The following is a 27,118-nucleotide window of genomic DNA, read 5'->3' as shown; positions in this document are numbered from 1 at the left end:
CAGCGGTCAGTGGATGTCGGGCTGGTGGCAAGGGCGCCATCAAGTGGTTCTGAAGGGCAAGTGCAGCACACTACCACCTTTGTAAAGGCAAACGTGACATGAGACGGAAACAACACGTAAACATCGACGGTTTGTAAAATGATGAATATATTATGGTTTTGTTTATTGTGTTTAATTTTAACACGCGTTCAGTCCAAACTATAATATGTAGTTACATGATAAATACTAGTAAGCGTGAATGAATTCAACAAAACACATACACATTTCATACAATACTAGAGATTTTATTATGAGACTTCATTAAAAAGGCTCTATTGTATCTGCTGTGATTATTTCTCTTTTTCATCCTTGTTTTATTCCTTTTATCTTTAGTGGTAACACCACAGCTGCACAGTTTATGATGTCACCGTAAACTCACTAAATCCATCGTGCGAGGCCTCTCACTGCACCACCGACTTTTATTTATGTACAATTAACAGACAGCACAGTTGACGGGGAAATGTACACACCAAACAAATACTGCATCAAAATAAACATATATACAGTATAAATCATATAAAACAAGAACGAGGTTAAACACTAGGGGGAGTACTTACTACATACAGTACATTCCTTCAAAGTAGAACAAGCAGCAAGATGCATGATGAAATGAATACTTATTGATTATTCAGTGATTCTACAGTGATTTTTTCATGTGCACTATTTTCCAAACAATATATTCCTCAATTTTTCAGAAATGAAGTCACAGACATTTTGTCCAAACAATTTCACAAAAGGTTCTTACTTGGATAGTATTTATGAATTCATTAATTATAAATATAAGTTTGTAAATGAGAGACCTGATGATGGAAAGCAGACATTTTTACAGAGACTTTGTTTATGTCATAATTACTTAATAACTTTAGGGGGCAGTGAAATCACAAAAGTTGCCTAGTATTCATTTGTGCTTTTGTATCCAAAGTGAAGTGTGGTGATACTGAACTTGAATTAAAGTAAACCAGTTTACTATAGATTTCTTCTATGTGTTAAAATGTGTTAATTGGCTCCACACACTATGAACTGCTTAGTTCAGCGCTGCTTGGGTATAACTTGATATTATGTGTCCCACAGGCCGTGGGGGTTGAGACCTCTGCCGTAATACCTTGTACATTTAAAAAATGCTTACATCTTCAGGACATCCTTCATCCAAATTATGTTTAGCCACAGGGGTGACTCATTAAATAATGTGTGAGTCAATAATTGCTGTTTAAATGAGATTAACCACAAGAGCATTAATAACCCCCAGAAGAAAAAAGAGTGACGTAAAGAGCTCTCACACAAACTTCCTGTAACAAAAACCCTTAAACCTCAGTTCCATCTCATTCATTGTCTGAGACATCAGCAGCACCAGAGCAGCCCACAAGGTAACATCACACACCATCTATTTGTCTTTTTCATTTTACATTGTATTTGTTTGATTATTGTTATATTCTTTAGTCAGAAATGATAAATGTCTTAAGTAATAGAATGAAGAAATGTGATTTGACTTGTGTCCCACAGAGTGTGATCCTCATTTCCACGGAGACATGAAGTGTCTGCAGCTCCTGTTGGTGTGCTGGAGCTCCAGCATCCTCACAGTGAGCAGCTGCATCGCAGGTACAGACCTGTGTCATGGTCATCTTTAGGCTTTATAGAGTTATACTGTGAACACATGATTTCACGTGGCTCTGCCACAGTCCACGGTGCTGCTGTAGTTTATGTCGACTATTGCTGTTGTTTTAATCTGTAAAGTGACCTTGAGTGTGGTGAAAGGCACCAACAAATACAATCTATTATTGTTATTATCATTATTATTATTATTATTATTATTATTATGGTAACACTTTAGATTAGGGAACACATATTCACCATTAATTAGTTGCTTATTAGCATGCAAATTAGTAACATATTGGCTCTTAATTAGTCATTATTTAGTACTTATTAATGCCTTATTATACAACCAGTAAGCCATTAACTAAGAGTTTTCCCTCATTAACCTCAGACTTATTGCTTATTAGTAGTAAGTAAGGAAGTTGTTGTACATGAATTTCGATCTCAATATGCTTTGCTTCGTCACTTTAGAATGGGGAAGATATTCTCAGTAACAAAGAGTTATTTGGACACTTGGGCTGTTTCTCAATACTCAAGTAAGCAAGTGTGTACTTGTTTACTTGGGAAGTATATACTTGAGAAGTACACTGGGAGTATATACTTGCCAAGTACGGGAGTACACAAGTATGTGGTTGTTTCTCAATACTCAAGTAAGCAAGTATGTATGTATTGTTCTGCTGTTTGAATGGTGGCCGGCGCCAAGTGCTGCAGCCTCATTAGCGCCACCTACAGTGTTGATAAATGAACATATGAAATACTTTTAATAAATGCATATATATTGTTATTATTTTTACATTTTAAATATTTAACTTAATTTATTAATTTATTTCTATTAAAATATACAATACAAATAATACAATGTGGAAAATAGATATATTACAGCATTGTAGAGTAGTGTATATATATATATATATCTGATGTGTACAAATATATACTACTCTACATACTATACTATACATATCTAATACATATTTTATTTAAATACAGATACAATGACCGTGCGACTTTAATATAAATCTAACATTCAAAGTTAAAATAAAAAAAACCATTAATAATTATTATATTATTATAATTCAACTTTCAAACTTTCAGGTCAAAACGTTTCCATTAAAAACAAAATAACACGTCAACAACAAATCTATGGATCACACCGAGCATTTAATGACAGCTACGTCATGACGTCATCAGGACAGGCTGAGGTCACGCTGCCCTCTGCTGGACACAGTGAGCGCTGAGCGTCCGCAGAGGCGGAGCTTATCACCTCCGACAAACGTCGCTGCCAAACTATAAATATGTCATTTCTTAATACAGTCACCTCCGATGCATATTTGGTAAAAATGGGCGGAGCGAGAACACTTCCGGGCTTACTTGAGAATTGGAACAGCACTTGGACTGAGACTGATGACGTTTTCACAATTACGGGAGTACACACAAGTACACACAAGTACACACAAGTACACACAAGTATGGATATTGAGAAACGGCCTAGTAGTTCTGTGTTTTCTTATGTAAGAACAGATCATATTATAACATCAGCTGCTTTCTTCAGCTTGATGGCATCCAGGGGTCACCGCCACCACAGACACTGACCACACCTACGGCCACACCTCCGGCCACACCTCCGGTCAGCCGCCTCAACAATGGAGGCACAAAACATGGCCCATTCAGAATGAATGTCTCCTGCCTACCGGTCAAATATCAGAGCTGGTCAAACAACAGGCGGCTTGGACTCCTCAGATGTGTGTGTGTATTGTTGGGGAGTTTCCTGTCACTCAGGACACATCCACACTGAAACGGCACGGAACATAAAAAAAACCTCTTTCTTTGTCGAAGAAGAAAGAACCCCCAAAATGACCCCAAACGCTAGAGTAAATATGCCAGGACTGTACGTTTGTTACGCTGTAACCCTCCAAACTGACTTCATTACAGATATTACAACAGATACAGAAACAGAATGACAGAACTTCCTCTTATGAATCTAAATACTTTCTGAGATGGAAATCCGATCATTGAACTGTCCGTGAAAGGTTTTATTTTCTCCTCTCTTTATTTTATGATGCAACACTTTTTTCACCTTGTGTGTGAACTCACTAAAGACAGGATGTGTTCTAGTGACAGCTGCTGTATTTTCACACTGACAGTTACGTTTCATTGACAGTAGTTGGAGAGAGGTGGGAACATGACGCCATCGTTCTTCTCAAGAAGCGTATTCACTGTCTACAGGGAAATGCAAGGTCGGCGTTTTGAGATGAGACGTTTCTAAAAAACACGAGTGTTTCCATGTGGACGGCCCCTCAGGCTTTGGAGATGAGTTTAGTCTGCTCGTGGTCGTGTTTGGCCCACCTCTAGTGCACCCGGGGAACCAACCCAGTCTGTGATTGGTTCCCTTTTTTAGGTGATTCTGTAGTTACATGCTGTATGACCTATGTGATAGTGAAAAGTGAATAAAAACCAAAACAGACAGAATAAAATATGGGCCCCTCAAAAAAAGGGTGGAGCCACTGATCAAGGCCAATAACATGAACGCTGCAGCTGTTAAACTGGTATCAATGTAATAATCTTAGAGGTGATATTAATTTCACTAAATCTAATGATCTAAATACTTTGGTTAACGTCTTTACTCTTCCCACTTGTAGTTGATGGACATTCATGTGTGAGTGCCTACTGGGACACAGTTTCCTGTGTGGTGAACATCACTGGTAATCCGGACACGGAACAGACCACCAGCAGCTACAGCCTGAAGTTTACTGACAAGCGGTAACTGTGCTTCTCGCATGATGGCGTAAGTGAGTGTAAGTGTTAGTTTGGCGACACTGTGCTTCATCTTGGTGTCTCTGGTTGTTTGCAGGAGTAAAGTGACGTACACTTGTCCACTCACAGTAGAGACGCACAGTCACAGCTGTGTCTGCAAAGTGAACCCTGATGAGACAATGGCCAATCACATGAGCTTCACAATACAAGTGTGTGACGACGCTGGCTGCCAGTCTCTAAACGACGCTTTCATACCGTCAAACAACAGTAAGCATGAATGACTAGTTCATACTAATCCATCACTCATGTTTCAGAGAACTGGGGTTAACTGCTTAACCTAAATAATTCTGTGCATTTGTTTTTCCTCACTACTTCATCAGCATTGTGTCATTGTGTTAACACATTTTAAAGTCACACATATGTCTGTGTTATTATGATAATAATAATAATGATACCTACTGATTTGTCTGTTGTGTTGATTGTGATGAATATAAATGATGAATGCTTGTGGTCAGTTCAGCTGACAGCCCCGTGTGACGTTAATGTCACTCAAACACCAGAGGTTTTCAACATCACGTGGAAGAGTGGTTATGAAGATCATTTCTACCTCAAAATATTCGACTACGAGGTGCTGCTTTTCAAACCTCACAGCAGGAGCAAAGTAAGAGCCGCAGTCACTCGTCTCGCTGTGGAATATCAATGTGAGATCTGACCAATGATGGTTTGGAATGTTTCCACAGTGTTTCAGCTTTACTCAGAACTTTGGATCCATTCCAAGATCACGACTTGAAGCGGCGGCGACATATTGCACCAAAGTGAGATCAAAACCCTTTGAATCGCATTATTATCGATATCCTGGAACTTGGAGTGAATGGAGTCGACCGACATGTTGGGAGAATGACATGCACGAAGGTAAAATGAGCCTTTTTTCTTTTCTTTTAGTACAATGTCTTCATTGAACTGCATGTACTGACAGATACTGTCTATTCAGTTTCATACTGATATCTCCACATCTCGAGGAACGCATGCTTTAGTACAGTTTGTACTCATTGTTCATATGTCACGCACCCAATGATTTTACTGTGTGGTATAACTCACCCATTCTGAACTATTTCATTGAAGTTTTCTCAGAACAAGAACATCTGTTAGTCACTCTCACCAAATTTCTGGGCCCCATATGCATGGTTATGGGAGTTGTGCTGTGTGTATTCTACAGCCCCACTGCAAGGTACTGCACCTGCTCTTCATCTCGTCATCATCACTGTTACATTATCTGTTCTAGATATTGACGATAAAGCTTTTTTTTTTTCTGCGACAGAATGAAGATAAAAACTTTGTCCCACACACCGTCACCAGCACCTTTCTTCCAACCACTCTATCAACAACACGATGGAAATCTCCAGGTGAGTTTCACTTCTCACACACACTCATATTTAAATATTTAGCCGTGTTACATTCCTCGAGGTAGTTTGGTTTACTTTCATGTAAGTATGTTTACATTTTGGCAAACAGGATTATGAGGAGATATATATATATATATATATATATATATATATATATATATATATATATATATATATATATATATATATATATACATATATATACATATATACACATATACATATATACACATATATATCATTTAAAAGCCATTTTTAAAAACATCTATATGTATATATGTATAAATATACATATATACATATATGTATGTATATATATACACATATATATAATTTAAAAGCCATTTTAAAAAATATCTATATGTGTATATGTATATATGTATAAATATACATATATAAATATGTATATATATATATATATATATACATACATATATGTATATATATATGTATATTTATACATATATATATAAATTCCAACAGAAATTCAAGTCCAATGAATAGCTTGAAATGGTACAAAGGTAAGTAGGTACCCCTTGTGAACTGCTAGAGGTTAAAAAAAAAAAGGTTCTAATTCCTACAGGTGTTCCAACTTTACTTTATTACTTACAACCCCCTCTGTCTGCATAAAAGTAGTGTTGGAACACACTGTGGTACCATAACCTTGTGAGCATCATTTGAACAGTATTGTACTGCAGAAAGTAGTGTGTTACCATAACAATGGCAAGAAAAAGGCAATTAACAATGGAAGAGAGACAGACCATCATAACACTTAAACATGTAGGGTTTTCCTACAGAGAAAGTCAAGGTGTCAGTGAGTGGAGTTTCCTTCACCATCAAAACACACTCAGAAACTGTGAGAAACTGACAGGAAGAGGTCTGGCAGACCCAAAGCCACAACAGAATCAGAAGACAAGTTTCTGAGAGTAAACAGCTTGCGTGATAGGCGGCTCACAGGACAACAGCTTCAAACACAGCTTATTAGTGATCGTAGTGAGCAGGTCTCAGTTTCAACTGTGAAGAGAAGACTTAGAGTTGCAGCAACAAAGCTATTGCTAAGACGTCAGAATAAGAAGAAGAGGCTTGCCTGGGCCAGGAAACACCGCCAATGGACTACTGAAGACGGGAAGAAGGTGTTATGGACTGATGAATCAAAGTTTGAAATCCTCGGTTCATCACGCAGGAGTTTCGTACGCCGTCGAGTAGGCGAAAGGTTGGTTCCTCAGTGTGTGACATCAACTGTCAAACATGGAGGAGGAAGCGTGATGGTCTGGGGCTGTTTTTCTGGATCCAGGGTCGGTGACTTGTACAGAGTGAGAGGCACCCTGAACCAAAACGGCTACCACCGCATTCTGCAGCGCCATGCAGGTTCAGGCCATGCAGGGTTCATCCTACAGCAAGATAATGACCCAAAACATACGTCCAAGCTATGCCAGAACTACCTCAGGAAAAATGTGGGAAGATGGTAAGCTTGAAAATATGGAGTCTCCAGACTTAAACCCCATCGAGCTGGTTTGGGATGAACTGGACAGAAGAGTGAAAGCAAAGCAACCTACAAGTGCCACACATTTATGGAAACTGTGTGTTCAGCTGTTATATCTGCCAAAGGTGGCTACTTTGATGAGTCAAAATATAGAATACATTTTGGTTTATAAATTGATTCCATGATTTCTTTTTTGACCTCAATTGTTTATTTGTTCTATGTTTTCATTTCAGAGTATAATGAGACATTAAACTGCATCATTTTCAAGAAAAAACTGGAAAAATGGGGGTGTTCTAAAACTTTTGACCGGTAGTGTGTATATATATATATACATATATATATATATATATATATATGTATATATATATATACACATATATGTGTATATATATATATATGTGTGTAAACAATAATATTTTTAATTTTTTTACCAGAATCCTGATCCTTTATTCTGAAAACTATGAACTGAAAGAGATTCTGTTTTATTCTGAATTGACCGTTTACTGACAAAGGTTGAAAAACCAAACTAAAACACTGCTGTTGTAATGGAGAGCCAGGTTTTGGAGAGGAAACAGAATTATGTTAGGCTCAAAGAAGTTTGAAGTTTGAATGATACACAATAATTATTAACAGCGCAAAAGGGAAAATATAGTTTATTTAAATAGAGCATTTTTCTCACACACACACACACGTTGGTGGTTAAAGACAGTATCCACATTATCACCACGCAGCTATTGTAAGATAAACCCAGCTCACAAATGTGGATTAAAGGTGTTTTTATTTAAACTAATACATTTACTTCAGTGTTTTTTGGAGGCGTTGCCTGATGAAGATACAGTGTATCCCGCTCCATCTCTTTTTCAAACATGAACACATTTGAACTTATGGATGGAAACTCTTTCATATCCAGAGTATAAAGCAAACGATCTCAACCATGCCGCTCTTACTTTAACCTCTAAACCTAACAGTAGCCTTGTATGTAGGCAGCAAATGACACATCTGCTTTACCTGTGTGTTGGAAATGAATCAAAGCTGCTTTTTCTCACTGCTCTTACAGGAATGGCTTGGCCCTCAAGGGAAATTTGCACTAACATACTCAACTGATGAGCTCTTGATCACTGACGTGCTGAACGGCGTACACAAACCCATCACAAAGGATGCAGAAGAGAACCAGGACTTCTACAACCTGGCAGTGATGCCCCTGACCTTCAGTCAGTGTCAAACCTCCTATGTTGCTGCCCCTGGGGGCCCCCAGCCCCCGCCTGTCACTATGCTCTGTCCCGCGGACACTCCTTACACTCAGCTACCCTGCTCCATCTGGGGCTTTGGCACCGAGGACGTTCAGGAGAAGCCGTGTCCGCCTGAAGACTTCTTAGACACGAGCCATGAAGACTCTGGCTGCAGCTGCAAGGACGTGACCCCGAGCCCAGAGTGCAGTTTACCCAACAGTCCCGTTGATGCCAGTCCGCCGCCATGTTTCTGTACTGACTACTGTCTTCTCAACAAAACGGCAGCAGGTCTTGTTCCTGTGTTAGTGAAATGAAAACAGGTGTTGTGCGTTTCCATCGTGGTGCGTTTGGTTTGGAATGGTAAAGCCTGGAATGGGTCAGGCTTGTGTTCTCACTGAGAACTGTAGCGTCACTTGGTTACAGGCCACCATTTACACGATGGAGGCATTATTTTTCCTGCTCAGTTTGAGGTTGGTTGCTCAGCTGACTGTTGTGACCTTGCTGTACTCTGGTTGGCTGCTTGTTTTAGTACTAGTCCTCATGGAAAGGCAAAACAAATCAAATACGTGCTGTCCCGTACCAAACCATTCCACTCAGTGAAACCGTGGCTTTAGATCAGCTTTCTATATGCTGTGTTCTGAGAGAGAGAGAGAGAGAGAGAGATGCTGAGTGCTCATCGTCAGATCGATAAGGTGTCATACAGTCATACCAACAGTCATACTTTGTCCTGAAATGAAGAATCAAGTGCTGTTTTTCTTTGTTTGTACAGTAAACTTCTCATATTATTAAACTCATATTACAAACAGGATGTTCATTCAGCTTCTGTTAAGTAAGGTACAAATTAAAGGCTTTTACAAAAGATACTTCTGGCTATAATATGTTAAATGAAGAGAACCCTTCTGGTCTCACAATGTAACAAGAGACTCATCTACAGCACATTTGGTAAATGAATCACTTTAATGAGGAAGCCCTGAAATTATTTTGATTTTTTAATGATCATTTTCACACGTTTTTTTACCCCTGTCTCTCTTTTGAGAGGAAAAGTGAAAACAAATATTTTTTAGGATGTTTCTCATATGTTTCTTCTTCTTCTTCTTCTTCTTCTTCTTCTTCTTCTTCTTCTTCTTCTTCTTCTTCTTCTTCTTTTGACATATTCTCCATCTGTTTATGCTCCTTTTGTTTATGGCCCCATCCCCTGTTGATGTTTTTGTTGCCATGGTTATTATTATTTAAAAGGAACAGCATTTCTAACAGTTGTTATTATTAGGTCAGTGTGATATGTAATGTATCCTCTATTTCTGTTCCACATGATATAACATGATACTATAACCATCCACTTATATGTTGATTATATCTGTATCTGTCTTTTTTCCCCTGGTTATATGGAAAAGCCCAATAAAGATGTTGAACTCAACAGAAAACATTTTGTTATTTATTGTCGTTGTTGTTATTATTTAAATCTTGGCGAGTAATTGACTGTCACTCAGCCTGTTGTTTTTTTTATTCTATTTCTTTATGTTGTGATTGGCTGGTTTTTTGATGGAACCATTTTGTTAAATGAAGTGTTATAACTTTTAATTCGATGCCCATCAGGCCCATCTGTGGCCTCGTCTTTGAGAACCACTGATCTATTCACCTCTCAAACTGTTATTCTTTCAGTTCACGTTGTCGTACTGTACAACAACAACAACAACAACAGGCAAAGACAAAAGCTGACGGCTCATAATATTTACAAATATTAAGAATAAAAGAAAGCTATGTCATCTCTGCAACAACAGTTAGATCTTCCTGTCATGTCAACTCTGCTAATTGTAGTTGAGTATTTAGTTTTAGTTAGTAGTTGCTAACTTTTCCTGAGGTTATATGTCTGACTAATTGTCTTAAGTGGATTCACTTCTCAATCTGAAGAGACTGAAGAGATCTTCTCACTGTCTGTATGTGACTATAATTACCTTTGTGTGTCTTTGTGTGTCTTTGTGTGTCTGTAAACTTGATTTCACATGTGTTTTGTCCTCGTTTGACATTTTTAAACGTCCTTGCACCGTGCAGAGTGAGACACCAGGTGCTTTATCATTCTTTTGATGCAAAATGAACCAACTCAGACGTGAGAGCCTGAGATAAGACGGATAAAAAGACGGCACACAAATTCAGAACGGACGACGACAGGAAACCTGCTGTCGCCTCGATGTTTAACGTGCCACACACAAATACATGTTTTTATATTACATTAATATAAAAACATTACTAACTGAGCTTTAAAGGTTGGGGAAAGCATGACTTACATGAGCGACACTTCCCCCACCCTCACTTCAGTTAGAAGAATTCCACCCCACTCCACCCCCTCCCCTCAGAACACACACACACACACGCACGCACACACGCACGCACGCACGTGCCCACACACTGGTTGATATTATCAGTTCAAAAGCTGTGCTTTACAAAGCTATGCAAATTCTGAAGTCATATCACTGGTGCTTTTTTTTTTTTTCTTACCAATAATAGAATAAAAGCACAACCTGGAAAAAATGACTTTGTCCATAGATGAGTTTCCCACTTGTTTTTTTTTTATCATGTTTTACATCATTTATTATTGCACTGTATTTTAAACATTTGATTAGTGACATTGTAAAATAAAATTATTGTTATTATTATTATTTTGCATAATGTGCATGTGTAGCCGTAAAGACAGTAGACATGATATAGTTTTGTGATGCAAAGCAAGGCACATATTATAATTTGTTGGGCATATTCCTCTACTCCATGTAAATGGTGGGCTGTAATTCTCTGGTGCATACAGTAGCTACAGACACACGAAACATGCAAAGATGATGATCGTGGACTCGATAAAAATGTGCTCAAAGCTTTTTTTCCCACAAGACAACCAAACTTTATCAGACATCTTGATAAGGCTGCGTGCATGCAAGGTACAAGCTAACGAAGCATATATGACCATGAGATTATGAAGCTGTCAATACTTTGTTCAGCACGTTAAGTTAGAACATCACCGTCCTGCACATGAACTGACTTGACTAAGGAAAAAAAAGAATTATTCTGGAAGAAAACAGATTCACAATCACACCAGCACGTCGCTTTAAATGTACACATTTAAGCACACACACACACACACACAAACAAGTTGTAAACCAGTGACGGTTGATTTTATGTGTTCCCTGAACCTGAAAAGGATTTTATTTATCATGTCATCTTTTCTTTTTTTCTTGCACTGTGCAGCGTTAAACACTTCTAATGATGCAAAATGTACAAACATAGATGTTAGAGCAAGGCATGACGTGGAAGCAGAAAGATAAAAAGCCACACAAATTCAAAACAGACAACAGGAAACCTGCAAATGATTGCAAATAATTGATTTGATTAAGGAAAATTAACCACCGCCCTTACTGCAAAAACAAATAAGAAAAATAAAAAATCTCTCTAAACTTACACAAAATATCAACATGTTATTTATGTCCTTATTACATTCTGTGGCAAATTCAAGTTTCCTTTTACAAACACATCTCTAAAATTTGCCCTTTTTGTACAATGTTGAATATTTTAGATTAAAAGAAAAAAAGTTTACGATCGATGAAGATTTTTTTTTTCCGTTTTATTGAATATTGATTGATTATAAACCGAACTTGCCGACCGCTGTTAGATAGATTTGTCATAACGTGTGTTACCAGGATTCGTCATGAACTAACCATTGACACATCTTATTTTGGAATGCAGAAGGGTCTGACTTCCTGTTCATGTGTGTTTCCTCCACGTCGAGTCTGCTTTCTTGACAATGTCGTGCAAACACTTGTGACCTTGGATAACAAATGGACATGGCAGCTCCACGTCAGTGTGACAGTGGGAGGACGGCATGAGGAAGTGACCTCACACAGCACCAGGATATTTTTAATTATTTTACACTCAGTGACGACACTGAGTGAATTGTGTGTAATGAATGAATACAAGTCGACAATATAACCTGGTTTTTAATGACACAACTCTGTCAGCTGTTCCTTGCGACACTAACTCAAACGTAGAAGTTTGACCGGCGTTTCATGGTGCAGACACTTCATGATCTTCTGTAGATTTATTTTCTACAAAGTCAAACAAACAGTCACACTTTGGTGGCTTCTTTATTGCACAGTCTTTATAGTTCTGTTATTGTATTGTCTATTATGGTATTACTTTGATATGATACGTCACTATATGTTGCTCTGTGGCCACGGGGAGGCGTGGCCTCGTCTCACTGTGGACACGTACCCAGCTGTTGATGCCAATAAAGAAACCTTGAACCTTGAACCTTGAAATGTGCGACGTTTAGCCACAGAGCGGTTCCATGACCCCTGGAGTTTTTACAGCACATTGCATCCACATTCCCGTCTTCTTTGCGGCTGACGATCAAACAATTCCTGTCCATTGAAGCCTTTTGCTTAAATTGCTGTTAAATGGAGCCCTGAGTGAACACATGATGCTTGTTTTCTGGAAGCGATGTCATGTGTCTGCTGTGTGAAGCTTCTCAACGGCTGAGCAGAAATACTTCTACTGAACTGTCTCTGCCAAAAATAAGGTCTATAAAAATACACTTTTGAGCAGAAAAAAGCCACAAATGTGTAATGTTGTAAACCAATGAATGGACCAAATGATATACAGTACAAAGAATAAAGTGCACAGCTTAACATTTCAGCCTGAACAAAGCACACAGTATCTCGTGTTGTGACAGTAAGTCAGCTACGATGATGACTGTGCTCCACACAGCTGATTGTCCAGGTTATTGCTGCCGTCCTCCTGAATAGTGTTACATATCATCCACTGCTTGACATAGTTAGAATTTGAGATGTTGTGCTCCTGAAATAAATCAGCATGTGTGTGCTCTGCTGTGTCTGAGTCTGAGGCTCCGGGGCTGCTGCACTCCACAAACCCACTGTCAATGGTGTCCAAGTCCACATGAGGGTAGCCGTCCTCTGACTGCCCGTTTGAGGCAAACGAGTCCAGTGACAGTCTCTCCGGCTCATGAAGCTCTGGATCATCGGGGATGTGGTTTTCATATTGTGGTAACATCAAACTTTGTCTCTCCAACTGAGACGTGTCCACACCAAGCTCTCCACTGTCCTCTTCAAATGAACCAAAGCTTTCTCCAGCTTGGTAACTTGTGAGGGAGCTCCGTGACATCACTTCCTCCTCCTCAAACTCCTCCCCAGACAGGGTGACAGTGTGGATGGAGACATGTCCCACAGAGTGGCCCGTTCCCTGGGAACCGCCTTGGTCCAGGAAGGGCGGCAGCCGCAGGCCGCTGTGAGGCTGCAGCACACAGAGGAACGGGCCGTCCTCTGTGGTCTCGCCGTCCTCTCTGCAGCTTTTCTTCTCGTCGCTCCACTGAAGAATGTCGTGCTGCTTTTCGCTCGTCGCGTGAACACAAGACTGTGTGTAATAATCGTCCTCACTAAACACAGGCTTCACCCATTCCTACAAGAAAGCAGAAGGGAGACATGAACTTTGAACCACTGGCATATGAAGGTTTAAAGGTTGTTGGGTGTGACCAGCATTAGAAATTTGAGGGACAAATTTAGGTCCCTCAAACTTCTTGCTTAGGTTGAATGGTTTGGAAATAAAGGGGCAAAGTTAAGATGGTACTGATTATACAATGGTGTTGCCGGGCAGGAGGAAAAGAGGAAGACTACAGAGAAGGTTCATGGATGGTGTGAAGGAGGACATGAGGACAGTTGGTGCAACAGAAGAGGACACAGGACCTAAATGTCCACACAAAAATGGAACCATTTTTTTTCATCTTAAATTCATGTCTTCATCCACATGAAAGTCCCCAAAATGACTTTAAATGCCGGTGCACATTGACACTGAGCATATTTGAAGAAGTACATATACTACAATGTATAAAACCACAGAAACAGAGGCAGAAACTACACAACTGTCACAGTTCTACACACTTACTGCTTCACACCTGATGAGGAATTAGTTAAACCAACTGAAGGCATCAAACTCTCGCACGAGCGACCATGTCTATGAGACCGACAGTAGGGTAAACTAACATCGCCGCCCTTGTTTTGGATGTTTCCGGTACTTTGTGCCTCGTCACTGTCTGCAGACGCCGTCACACATGCTCTTATTTCTTGGCTGTAATAAACAACATGTGTTTGCAGTGGGGTCAGTAATCAGTTCACACTCTCCGACTGCGTCCAGAGTCAGCTCAGAAAATTCCGACATGTTTGATTGACTGCGACCGAGGACACAAACACATTTCTGTCCCTAACTAGTGCAGACTCTGCACAACTGTGAATCATGGGTAAAAAAGACCAAACAAACTCCAGACACAAGGAGAGGTAGACTTAGATTAATGTGTGCGGTCCTAACTCAATAAAGTGAATAATAACAATGGGTGGGAGCATGGATGGATGGTAGCTTTATGTTTTACCCTGGGAATAGACATGTAAAGTGATGTTCTGCAGCCATCTTTTTACCAACATTAGCAGCAGTAGGGAGATAGTGTCATGCAGCTGAGGACACCACATCCTGAGTAAAATGTTCGAAAGATCATCACTGAGTCATCTCTTATCTGCCATGGGAAGGAAGTCAAACAGAAGCAGTCTGCAATGTCAAAGAAAGACACCACAGATTTCTCTAAGAGCCTGAATTGGTTTGTCTTCTGTCCAGAAGACACAGGACAGAAGGACATGGCAGGTTTGTCCGTGGTTTTCCATCGTGGCCCATGTTACTGAAACTCTTTGGGACATGCATTATTATTAAATTATTATTATTTAGTACCCGTGTGTCTTGTAAAGGCTACTAAGTTCAATGCCTTCACTTCAATGCCCTGCTTGGGGCCCATGTTGTCAATCTGACTTCACCTCTGTGGGGCCACGTGGACTCTCCACGGAGACTCCACACTGAATTTCACTGAGTTTGATGAATTTTAATTCTGCAATATTCACACAATCATGGAGAGCAATGTGAATATAAATGACTATAAATCGGTGACTCTTTGCCACTACTTCCTCTTGTCTTTGTGTTTTAATTGTTGTTAATATGTGATTTAAACATATTAAGTGTTTTTGAGGATCATGAAAATATGAAAAAGGCTCAGTGGTGTCAGTGTCATTTATCTCTGCAGACAATTTCATTGTATTATTGAATATTGGCAAACTTATGACTAAAACAGTCATAAGTTCTGAACAGGCTGCGTTCTTTACTCTAGTGACCTTTGCACTTATCGATATCCCGACATATCGACATATCGGGTATCGGCACAGAGTCCAATATTATGCATGGCTAATGTATTTGCTTCCAGAGGATTCTAAAACTTGTTCTTGTATCTCTAATGTGTTTTATTTTAGACTATAGGTTGAGAAGTGACAGTCAGTTAACTGCATAGGTTTTTAAAATGAACTTTCTGACTTATAATGTGCTTTTAACACCTCAGCTTTTCATGCACATCTCTTGTCTTTACTGCTTCGTTACTTTATTCATAATTTTCATTTTGACATGTGTCTGCAAGACTGTGTATTTTTATGGCTGTAAATCACCTGCTCACATAAAGGACATATAAAACAAAAACTGTTTCTTTAAGGTTGGGCATTCTGTAGCTCACTGTCTTATTTGTACTTCGCCTTATATTCACTCAGATATATGCTCCAATGGCATCCTCTGCTGAGCAATGTCTGTAACTGCACGTCCTGAAGAGTTATATTGATGAATTGGAGACAAACAAGGTGGGAAGAGGTGGTGGTGTAGATAGGGGAGGTTTGGGAACCTTCAGGGCCTTCTACATTAACATTCATTCTGGACCAAAAATATTTTTTAATATATGTATATACACATATACATATATATATATATATATATATATATATATATATATATATACATATATGTATATATATACATATATACATATATGTATATATATACATATGTATATTACATATATTTAAAAAATATTTGTCGTTTAATGTAATACAATACATTTAAAACATTTTCTCTCATCTATGTTCTAAAGTTAAGTTTACTGTCAAGTTCCCATCAGCAATGAAAGGGTTACTGTCGTGAATCATGTTATCCAATCACAATCGTCCGTCTCTATTAGGCCCGGTTCGCTGGCTCATTCATTGGTTAGGACTTCTCGAATCCCGGAGAAGGCCAAGCTATGTGTGTTGGTTCGGAGAGTGATGGGCGAATTGACCAATCACGGTTTGATTATAAGTGGGCGTGTCAAAAACAAAATATCCTCGGCCTTCGTGAAGTTTTAACAGCGCAGGTCTAACTGCAGACCACGCCCCCCCCAGAGTGCCGGTGTTGTGGCTAGCTTGATAGCATGGAAGTCCAACTCCTTACACAGAACTGGAATTAAAAGACACGGTTCTGAAAGTGGAAAGACATTTCAAGACCGAAAATTATTATTAGTTGGAGACGTGCGCACAGCGTACCGGAAGCTGCACCTTGACTTCCCGGCTCAAGATTGAACTGCCAGTCATGGACAAACATGGAGCCCATCAGACCTGCTGAGACCTGCTGAGAGCATGCGCAGCTGTGTCCCCTCACCTGTCCACCATGGAGCGCACGCCAGAACCAGTACTGGACAGGATCTCCTGGGAGCTTTGAATGGATTTCGTTTTGGTGTAAGGTAGGCCTATCAGTTTGTTTATTTAAGTGCCGGGGCGGGGACAGTAACCATAGGTTGAGTGTGGTTTGAAACGTGCTGGGTGCGTTTCATTACAGTATGCTCTGTATTACCGTGTACTGAGTGGCTCTGACACGCCTATTAGAGAAAAGGTAAAATAACACATACACATACTAAAAACTGACAATGTGCGGAAGGATCCCCTCGCGGGTCCTCTCCCCGGCCGACGGTGGACTGCCGGCACGCGCCGTCAGTCGCCGGCGGAGGTGGGATCCCGGAGGGGCGGGGCGCGCCGCGCCGCACTGGATTGTATCTTCAGAAATAGTCTTTGTATTACCAGCTATGTAAAACCTAAAGCCACCCACAGTTGTAGAGTTGTTGTTGTTGCTGGAGATCCTGTTCAGACCTGAGTGATCTGACCATGGGGTATCCTGGCAGAGAACTCCCACCCCTCCACAGTATCATGGAGTCTTTGAGCAACTAAACATGTCCCTAACCGTTCATTCCGAGTGCAATAAGTATTCGTAACTCCACACAGTGAATAAGAATAAGCAACTTTTATAATGTAATTCAACCCTCTGTGTTTCAGTTTTATTGGTTTGTTATATATTTTTTAATTTTCTTTTTCTCCTTTCTTTTACAATCGTCTCGTATGTCTATGTCTTGTTTTTATCTCTTATCTTATTTTAATTGTGTTTTGTATTTTGGACATTCAAGATGTTTTATGCTGGTGAGTAGAAGGCAAACATAAAGTTCTAATCTATTCTATTCTAAGTTGAGGTGTCCTGAATGCATCCTCAGATCATCATCATCATCATCATCATTAATGTATGGAGTAGACTCGTGTCTGTCTCATTGTATTTACCTGTGTCCACATGTGATTGGATCACTGAGGACAGACCAGACCAGGTCTGAACGCGGCCATTTTTATTTTATATCATGTTGGCTTTTTATTTACACATAACCACTATCTTTCTCTCTTGTGTTTGGTCTGTTTCGATTTATCCTTACTTTTATCCTTCTTTGCTTAGTCGCCCTGACTGTATACTTGTTTTTAGTGTTCAGTGTCCTTCTGTAACAGTGTTACAGCGCCACATACAGGCCTGGCATAATGCACTGTGGCTTGTTTGTGGAGTGTTTGTCTTAGTTTGCTTGTTTTTTTTCTTGAAGTTATTTCTTGAAACAATGGTGTGTTTACAGGAAACTTGTACAGTACTGTCTCTGTATGGATAAGGCTTAAGACTCCAGTATAATCAGCTTTCTTTTGAGGGGCCCATGAGCTCACGTTTGCCACTTGTTATTGGACATGAAGTAAGATTTTACATAAGGGGAACTTAAATAGAGACGGAAAGATAATCATCTGTCGTCTGTAGACTTTGTTATTTTCAGTAGAATTATTTTTAGCCTCACACAATGACACAGAAGAGGAGAAACAAATGTACCGGGGGTATTTTCCACCGGGGTGGAACTAGTGTCGAAAAGATATATCAAACCACAGCAAGAGAGACGTATGAAAAACAAGACAAATCCTCTGAAGCCCCTTCACACTGAGTCACACATGTCACCAGGCTGTGAATGGAAGGGGAGTCCCCCTCCATCCGGGCCCAGGTGTGATGAAAGTCCCCACATGGGCAACACCTGCTGGGCTATTCTTGAATTACACATCAACTCAAAAGTGAGCTGAGTTTGTTCTGTTTTCTCTCACCTTGAAGTTCCCGTTGTAGTCTTGGTAGAGCGACTCGAAGAACACATTTGGTCTGGGGATGTATGCGACCACATGCAGTCTTTTTAGCCAAAACCTGAAACCAACGGGAAGTGATTTTAGAAGAAAAAAAAACAAGATAAAAACTGAGAATAATAAAAAAAAAAAGTAAAATGCTGGAAAACATTCCAAAAGTAGCAGCTTTAAAAATCAAAAGCAATAGTGCTGATAGCACACATTTACGTTATAAATTACTCTTTACTAATATTATCCTTCATAATAAATACCTTTTATTCCAAATTCCCTTCAAATGTTTTTTTGATTAATTTCGCAGGGTAAGAAATCAGGGTCAAATTTAAAACATTACAACTTTTCAAAGATTATTATGCAGCTAAAATCAAACCTTTAATTAATCATTTAATTCTAGGTAGAAAGTCATGGAACATTCTATTGTCAAAGATCCGCCTCTCCACACACTATTGGCTTCTAAAAACTTTGAAAGACCCAGAAATAATGCCCAGAATCCATGAATTGATGAATTGAAGCCGAACACAACAAAAGGAGAAGACACATGAACATGACAAATTACAAGTCATGGAATGGTGTGCTTATTGATCAGATTTAAATCTTGGAGTGCTTAAGGAATATCTGGTTTTGTCTTAATTTTTGTAAATCTGTTCATTTTGAATAGACGTGTGTTGACTTTACATTTTAACATTATATTTGACTTTTAGGGACTACAGATGCAACGCTTCATTAATGACCACTGTCCCTGTTAGCTAAATCAATACAATAAAAAGAAAATAAGATACGATGCCTTTATTATTGTCAGGTGCACTGCCTGAAAAAATGTCAAATATATTATATTGCACATGAACACAGTGTATAGCATGTTAAAGTGCTAATAAAGACATTTGGTGTAAGTGCAGTGTTCAAAGTGAACTTGGTTTGTGATAAAAAGAATTGATTAGTGTTGAGGCCTTGTATCTTCTCCCTGAGGTTGTGCAGGGTGATGCATTTGAATTGAATCCTTTCCAATATTGTATGCCTTCTGCAGAGGCGTGAAAGGCTGTTTAAGTACAAGAGATCATAGGTTTTAGATCGTGTGTCCTCACTGTCCGTCATGTTTACAGTACGCACTACGCATCACAACCATACTTTAAAAAAGCCTAAAGTATCAGTTCAACGTTGCCATCAATTAACTTATGAACTAATAATGAAGACGTCCTGAATAAAGCATTCAGTAGCGAGCTTTAGAACCACAGTGATACAGAGCACGGAGCCTGTAAAAAGTTGAATTTGTGTGTTTCTTGGAGCCGTGAACATTGACTTCTCTGACTGTGATGCGCGGCGTGACTTCCTATGTGTGCTACAGCCATGTCAGTGCAACATGCAGCGCGAGTGCTGCAGTGGTTTCTGAATATGTGGGAGGTGATGCCAGGAAAGTGCAGATCGAAGCTGTGAGAACAGGCTCGTCATTTACTGGAACACGAGGTGATGGTGACCTTACGTGTGCATTTGCTTTCAATTTAGATTCAGTTCATTTGACATTTTATCATGCCAAATGTATGATGTTTCTATTTTCTTGCTAAGGAATATTAATATTATTATTATTATTATTATTATTATTATTATTATTGATCAGAAACATCAAGGACAAAGCAGATAAATGGGGAAATTGAGCTCATGTGTAAATGTTCTGAAGTTGAAAACCTCCCTGTGTTTGTGGACATATTATAAGTAAGAGGCATTAATGTACAAAACAAGTATTCACAGTATACTCACTGATGTTTACAACAAAACAGCAACAGGAAGAGGATGATGAGAAGCACCACGAGAGAGATGACCCACTCATATCTAATCGTTCCTGTAAAAGAGAGAAAAGAATAATGATATGAAATGTTTTCTTTCTATCACTAATCAGTCGTCTGATATCCACTTCACTTCAACGAGGGTTTCGACCCAAAAACCATCAGGTGACTACAATCACATGTCCCAAATATCATGAGGAAAAATAGATTAAGTGTGTTCATGAGAAATGTAAAAATATTCTTTGCAATGCTTTTTTTAGAAACTGAAACTGTGCGACTTTCGGAAGATGTGCACAAATATGTTCTGATCTTCTGAGAAAGCTTATGGAAGTGGAGGGTGGATGAAATTGTCGATTCTTGTTAAAAATGTAAAATAGTTGTGATCAGATAGGATGCACACATGCTAATAGGTGTGGAACAAAATGGACAATGCAATGCAAATGCATTGTCAATGCAAACATTTCACAAAGACAATGGCGATGGTTTGACTTGGACTGCTGTACAAATGTGTTTTTAGAGAAACAGTGTGCTGAAAGTGGACGTAGTCTTTCAGTTTGCAGGGTGAGTCTAAACAGGAAGTAACAGTTTATGGATTAGCCACTTGATCAACATCAGGGAACATTTCCTTCTTCTTTAATAGAACATGCTCAATTTTGTAAATGATTTTCACATTTAGAGGAAAATAAATGATAGAGCACGTGTGATTGGTGCCTTTCTCAGTCCACTTTGTCGAAAAGGTTTTTCCATAAATACGGTATCATTTCAAGAAATGTCGTCTAAAAACAACGGTGTTGTTCTGAGAGAGCAAGTTCCCCTTGAAACAAATGATCTTCATCGTCTGTCACGTCATCGACACGCGCGACAAGCGCCAACAAACTGAAATAGTGTGAAAATGTCCGCTTACCCTCAACAACCACAGAAGGACCTGTTCTCCACTCCACAGTCTCGCTCCACTCACTCCACGGACCCTGGTACAAATATCCAGGACACATTTTGGCCTGAACGTCCACAGTGTAGTTGACCTGTGGCTGGAGTTTGCTATAGTGTAACTGGATGTACGTTGTTTCCATGAAGAGGGAATGAACTGGATCCTGTCAGGAAACAGCAGAGAACTGTGTCAACAGTGAAACAAAGGGAAAAGCATGTGGAGTGGTTAATATTCTTAATATTCACGTTACATTGAACAGGTCTCTGCTCTCTCGCACACGCAGCCTGTAGGTGATACAGTCGGTGGGGTTGTTGCTCGCCCAGCTGATGTTGTAGGACTCGTCACTGAGTGTCACCTGCACGTTGGAAGGAGGCTGAGGTTTCACTACAAATGTCCCAAGGGGCAAAAGAGAGACATGAAAGTCAAAATGCACGTATGGTGTAGTGCTCTCTACCACAACTGGCAGTTAGTTTGGATTTGGAGAGTGATTTTGGCGCGAGGTGGACAAGGTTGAGTTGCTGCTGCTGCAGTAAAACCAGAATGTATATCATTTGTATTCTTCACACACGTGGTCTGCATTTATATAGCACTCTTCTAGTCTTAATGACCACCCAAACATGCTTTACACTACAGTTTTGCCATTCATCCATTCACACACATTCACTCACACTTTCATACAGTACAATACTACTTTTGAGGATTCTTAAATCCTTAAAGGGTCCAAACTTCGAGAAACTCTTTTCTATAATGGCATGTTTGGCCATAAGTGAACTACACATGAGATGCTTGCAAAAACCTAACCCCTAAATTAGATTAAAAAAAAATTGTTTTGGGGGGGGGGGGTTATGATATTATACTTTGCAAATATTTAAAATTGGTTTTAAAAGTTCTTAGCTTGGCTTGTACTGGATTAAGTAAAGTAACATTAAACCTTGTTTAACATACGACACTATCACATGTGGTCAGTGTGTTATCTTCATATGTGTTCAATAGAAATGATGAATAGTGACATTATTCAGTTCAGCTTACCCACTTCACTCAGAGCCCAGATCGATGGCTCACTGCTCTTCACTGTTCCTCCGTGGCTTTGACTGGCCGTGGCTCTGCACTTGTTCCCGATGGATGCAACTTCGTACAGGTTCTCTATGTGCATGGTGCACCAGGACTGAGGCAGTGTGACCACACAGCTGCCGTTAACCTCCTCCTCCTCCTCCTCATCTCTGTAATAAAGAAAGATGGTCAGGACATCAGCTGACAGCTCTTCACTTTCTTTTTTTATTATTATCCGCTTAATCTGTCAATGACATTATTTTGCAGATTTTACAAATAGTCTTGACAAAATCAGAAATTGCAGGAGTGATTTCCCAGAGAATTGATGAATGCAAACGTCCCACAACACAGTTGGACACAGCTCTAGAAATAAGCCACATTTTCCTAAATTGATTTGAATGTTTTGGTTTTAAGAGAATTCATTTTTTTTTACATGACTTGGTTGGAACGTTATAATTCCATATATTTGCACACACACACACACACACACACACACACAGTAATCGGTGATAGTGTTGTTATGTGATTCAGTTCACTGGAACCAATTTCCATCCAATAGGCAATCTCCAACTTTAAGTCTAACTTGGAAAAAATAGTTTAAAATCAAACCAATTTCCTCACAAAGGTGAACTAAAGTTAGTAAATTTCTTTTAATTCTACCACTAGAAGAATTCTTAATTAACAGTCAACATGTGCAGCTGTTCTTACTCTTAAAATGAGAATGTTTTACTGGTAATTGAAGCTTAAAAGCTCAAATATCTTATTAAGACACATTTAGATATTTTTTTTCCTTAACATTTGATTATTTCTCTGATGCAAAACTTGCTTTCCAGGATTATTTCTTTCCTTTTAAACAAAAAAAATTAAGAACAATTTCCCAGAAAAGAGACGTCCTTTTGACTTCCTTGAAAATCTATTTTAGCAGTGTATTGTGATGTCAGCATATATCACGTTGACGTTGTAGCATCAAATCAATCATAGGAGATCATAGGAAACAGAAATCCTGTTTTTTGCCCTAACCCTAACCTCAGTAACGTTGGAAAATACTAGTAAAAACATACCTTTACGTCACATTCAGGGGTTTGAAAATACGACCCACAGTCACGTTTACAGAAAACAACCTACATGTACGTTTCAGGTGGAGGACGGGTTGTAAAAATGACTTATGATTTAAAAAATACTTTATTTAAGCAAAAATAGTTTGTACAAGAAAGCAGGAAGTCCTTTCTCAGGATTGTAACCCATATGATTGTTTGTGTCGTACTGTATAGAAATGACATTTGGATCAGCTCTCTGTTTATATTGTAAAATATAATTCCAGGTTGCTTTAAAACATTTAAGAGAGTAATCACCTTGAAAAAGGTTAGAAAATACACAGTAACTATTAGCTTTGATACTTTATGTCTTCGTGTTGACCTTTCCACAATGTTGTGAATTTGTTACAAATAATTTATTGAACTTGAATTTAAAGTTAAAGTTAAGAACCCCTCTTTTTGTTTCTGTTTTTTGGACCTCTCACGGCCCATTGGCAGTACATTCACAGTCCACCAGGGGGCCTACATTTTGTGCACCACTGAGTTACAAAGTATGGTGCTATGTTTACTTTTGTGTCTTTTTTTGTTGAACTTTGTTTAGATTTAGAGAGTGAGAATGTAACGAGGGTAACAAGGCCGTAAGATTCTCCTAAATAATGTCATTCTTCAAGCCCCTGGAAGCTTTGTAGGTGTTATTACATTTCTATGGTATTTGTTACAGTATCTTTTAATTATGTGTAAATAAGGCTTTGTTATTGGACTGGACTGCTGACCTTTGCAGGGTCAGATTGGCTCCAGCTCACCCTGTGACCCTCAGTAGGATAAAGTGGTTGAAATGAATGTGTAAATAAGTAAATACACTTATACAAATAAGTAAATACAGACACGCTTGTTTACACCGTGATTACACTGGTGAAGGGTAACTCAAATATTGTGATTACAGTGTTTCATGTGACTTTACACTGAATAATTGGTATGCCAATAACACGATGAGTACAACAATTACACAGTGAGAATCAGCCAGACTACCACCTGAATTGAAGGTGCTACATACTATGGTCTCGTACATCAACGTGAAGAATACTGTATTCATTAGATCAGATGCAAAGAACAAGTTGTACCTGCAGCTGACGTGGAGTCGGACAGGAGATGTCGGCACGGAGCCCGAACACGAGCAATTCAGCAAAACGTCATAGTCCGTCGAGCAGGTGACGTTACAAAAGGATGTGACTGTAGAGGATTTAAAGATAATGCTATTAAAGTCTGTTTAGAGAAATCAACATTTATGCAGCTTTAATTAATCAGATAACAAGGAAGTCGTGAATTAAGACACTGACTTTCAGGCGAAGCTTCAAAAAACACAGTGTACAAGTGTAGAGTTTACTAAGTCAAGAGTTTTCAGACTGATTCGATAACTTACCACTAGGAATCCACAGAGCGAGGCCCCACAATAATGCTAGACACACATTTGTGAGAGCCATGACGGTGACCCGGTGGACGAGCCGAGGACAAACACAGCAGCTGAAACTAAATACAGACATAAACAAAAGAAAAGAAAAGAGTTTAATACTCAACAATAACAAGAACAATAACTGACGTGGAAGCTAAATAAACATCTGTAGCTTAGACGCCATTCTTTAAATACATCCATAAAAAAAGCATAAACTTTAATTAGTAAATAAAAAGCTGTCAAAACATTCAAACGCATATTCAACCTGTTTTTCTTTTACAAATTAAACAAATTCAAAACAGTCTTACCTTTTTAAAAAAAAATTAATAAATAAAAAAATGAATTCTGCCTCTCTATAAGTCACTGCTTCACTGAGTCACTAATGTGTGTGTGTGTGTGTGTGTGAGAGAGAGCGTTTAGCGGAACAAGGTTCAGCCTGTGTCACAGCGCAGGCGTCAGCGTCACTGTGGTGACTCAGGATGTGGTTTCAGACCCTTTGATCACTTTGTGTGTGTGTGTGTGTGTGTGTGTGTGTGTGTGTGTGTGTGTGTGTGTGTGTGTGTGCGTGCGTGCGTGCGCGTTTCCACCACATGCACGTCAGCTGCTATGAATATGCAACAGTTAACCGGGGAGGAGGAGAGAATTGAAATGATCATCTACAAAATAATAGCAACCCATGGGGAGGAGGATAGAGGTGGAGAAGATGGATGGATGGATGGATGGATGGATGGATGGATGGATGGATGGAAATAATAGCACTTGTCGTGTTTGTGTTGTATGACAATCAAATAAATCAAAAAAGAATCAACAAGAGCTGGAGAGTTTTGCAGTTGGACTAAAACAACATACAAAGGTTGACACTGAGCCTGTTTTTCATCTGACACAGTCATTTATTATTGACTGTCATTAATCTCATTAATGTTTAAACTGACTCAAAACACGACATCCAGGACTTTCATGACTGAGATTATTGTAAATACTGTTTTAAGAAGTCTTTTCTAAAAGACCCTTATCACACTTTCACTCTGTGATGTCTGGGATGGTTTTTCAGGGGTTTTCTGAAGGTTCTGTTTGAAGACGAACGAGTCATCTCTGTGTGTGTGTGTGTGTGTGTGTGTGTCTTTTTTTAATGTCACTGGGCTGGTATTAGTCAAAGCTAAAGGCCATGCTGCTGCTGCACAGACGCATATGACGCTCTGCACCTTTGATAGAGATCTGCTCCACAACTGAAGCACAGGCAGAGACATACAATACATTCAGTGATCACAGTATTATCATGATATGATTCCATATAAAATACCAACACACATTCTTAAGATATCATAGCTTTTATTAGGTCTGGATGTGATCGGATACTTCCTCCAGTCATAGTGAGCATCTTACATGTTAGGCACCATCTGGTGTGCTGCTGGGAGGAGAATGGGACTTTTTGTTTTTGCCAACTTGTGATGTGATTTTTATACTAAAGTCGAGATTATTTTCATAATCGATTCATCTGTTGATTATTTTCTCGATTCTTCGATTAATCGTTCATCAGAAAACCTTAAAAAATGTTGAACGGTGTTTGTCAAACCTGGAAATGATGATGTTCTCAAATGTCTTGTTTTGTCCACAAACCAAAATCATTGACTTTTAATGATTTCTTTGTTATCCAGAGCAAAGAAATAAAGACAAAAATTCACATTTAAGAAGCTTAAACCATCAGAAATCTGGGTTTAATCATGAAAAAAGCTTCAAACCAATTATTCAATTATCAAAATAGTTGTCGATTAATTTAGTAATCGATGAATCGTTTCACCTCTACTGAAGTCAAATCAAATGATTTAAAATGGAGAGTTGTTAACACATTGATGTGCACATGGCTCAGAGTAGAGGCTCAAACAAACAAACAAATTTAACTTTTACTTTTTAACAGTGCAGTTTATGTTGATCTTTTCTCTGATGTTGTGTCAAAAAAAAGCCCACAGGACACAATTATCTAAGAGATTGTGTGTGTGTGTGTGTGTGTGTGTGAGAGAAACAAAGACA

The 27,118-nt window shown here is 39.0% G+C and overlaps 2 protein-coding genes across 4 annotated transcripts; one reads left to right on the top strand and one right to left on the bottom strand.

Moving 5' to 3' along the window:
• The first annotated feature begins 21 nt into the window (after positions 1–21).
• On the top strand, positions 22–9,601 carry il21r.2 (interleukin 21 receptor, tandem duplicate 2). Of its 2 annotated transcripts, XM_058648249.1 has the most exons (9): positions 22–129; positions 1,540–1,635; positions 4,266–4,386; positions 4,478–4,647; positions 4,896–5,041; positions 5,121–5,292; positions 5,503–5,608; positions 5,699–5,783; positions 8,324–9,601. In XM_058648249.1, exons 1-9 carry the CDS (start codon positions 99–101, stop codon positions 8,807–8,809), a joined length of 1,413 nt encoding a protein of 470 aa, XP_058504232.1. In that variant the 5' UTR covers positions 22–98; the 3' UTR covers positions 8,810–9,601. The 2 variants fall into 2 exon arrangements, with proteins under 2 accessions (XP_058504232.1, XP_058504233.1); XM_058648250.1 differs by lacking the exons at positions 22–129; positions 1,540–1,635 and adding an exon at positions 2,727–3,863.
• A 1,737-nt stretch (positions 9,602–11,338) lies between these two features.
• On the bottom strand, positions 11,339–25,483 carry il21r.1 (interleukin 21 receptor, tandem duplicate 1). 2 transcript variants are annotated; one of them, XM_058648212.1, is made up of 9 exons: positions 25,399–25,483; positions 25,061–25,167; positions 24,762–24,870; positions 22,586–22,776; positions 21,807–21,940; positions 21,533–21,719; positions 20,603–20,684; positions 18,821–18,914; positions 11,339–13,949 (listed from the first exon to the last, which is right to left on the bottom strand). In XM_058648212.1, the coding sequence occupies exons 2-9, from the start codon at positions 25,119–25,121 to the stop codon at positions 13,215–13,217; spliced, it is 1,593 nt and encodes a 530-aa protein (XP_058504195.1). In that variant the 5' UTR covers positions 25,122–25,167; positions 25,399–25,483; the 3' UTR covers positions 11,339–13,214. The 2 variants fall into 2 exon arrangements, with proteins under 2 accessions (XP_058504195.1, XP_058504196.1); XM_058648213.1 differs by lacking the exon at positions 25,399–25,483 and having other exon boundaries at positions 25,061–25,173.
• Between the last annotated feature and the right edge of the window lie 1,635 nt (positions 25,484–27,118).

This window comes from Solea solea, chromosome 13 (assembly GCF_958295425.1).
Source record: "Solea solea chromosome 13, fSolSol10.1, whole genome shotgun sequence".
Lineage (NCBI taxonomy): Eukaryota > Metazoa > Chordata > Actinopteri > Pleuronectiformes > Soleidae > Solea > Solea solea.
The sequence above is the reverse complement of the archived record's forward strand: the minus strand, read 5'-3'. Positions and strand labels throughout refer to the sequence as shown.

Coding starts and splice junctions, on each gene's coding strand:
- il21r.2 (XM_058648249.1), top strand. CDS start 99: ATGAGACGGAAACAACACGTAAACATCGACG. Junction 1,636..4,265: donor AGTGAGCAGCTGCATCGCAG/GTACAGACCTGT, acceptor TCCCACTTGTAG/TTGATGGACATTCATGTGTG. Junction 4,648..4,895: donor TTTCATACCGTCAAACAACA/GTAAGCATGAAT, acceptor GCTTGTGGTCAG/TTCAGCTGACAGCCCCGTGT.
- il21r.1 (XM_058648212.1), bottom strand. CDS start 25,121: ATGGCTCTCACAAATGTGTGTCTAGCATTATTGTGGGGCCTCGCTCTG. Junction 20,685..21,532: donor TCCTTCTGTGGTTGTTGAGG/GTAAGCGGACAT, acceptor TCTCTTTTACAG/GAACGATTAGATATGAGTGG. Junction 13,950..18,820: donor ACTACAACGGGAACTTCAAG/GTGAGAGAAAAC, acceptor GCTTTCTTGTAG/GAATGGGTGAAGCCTGTGTT.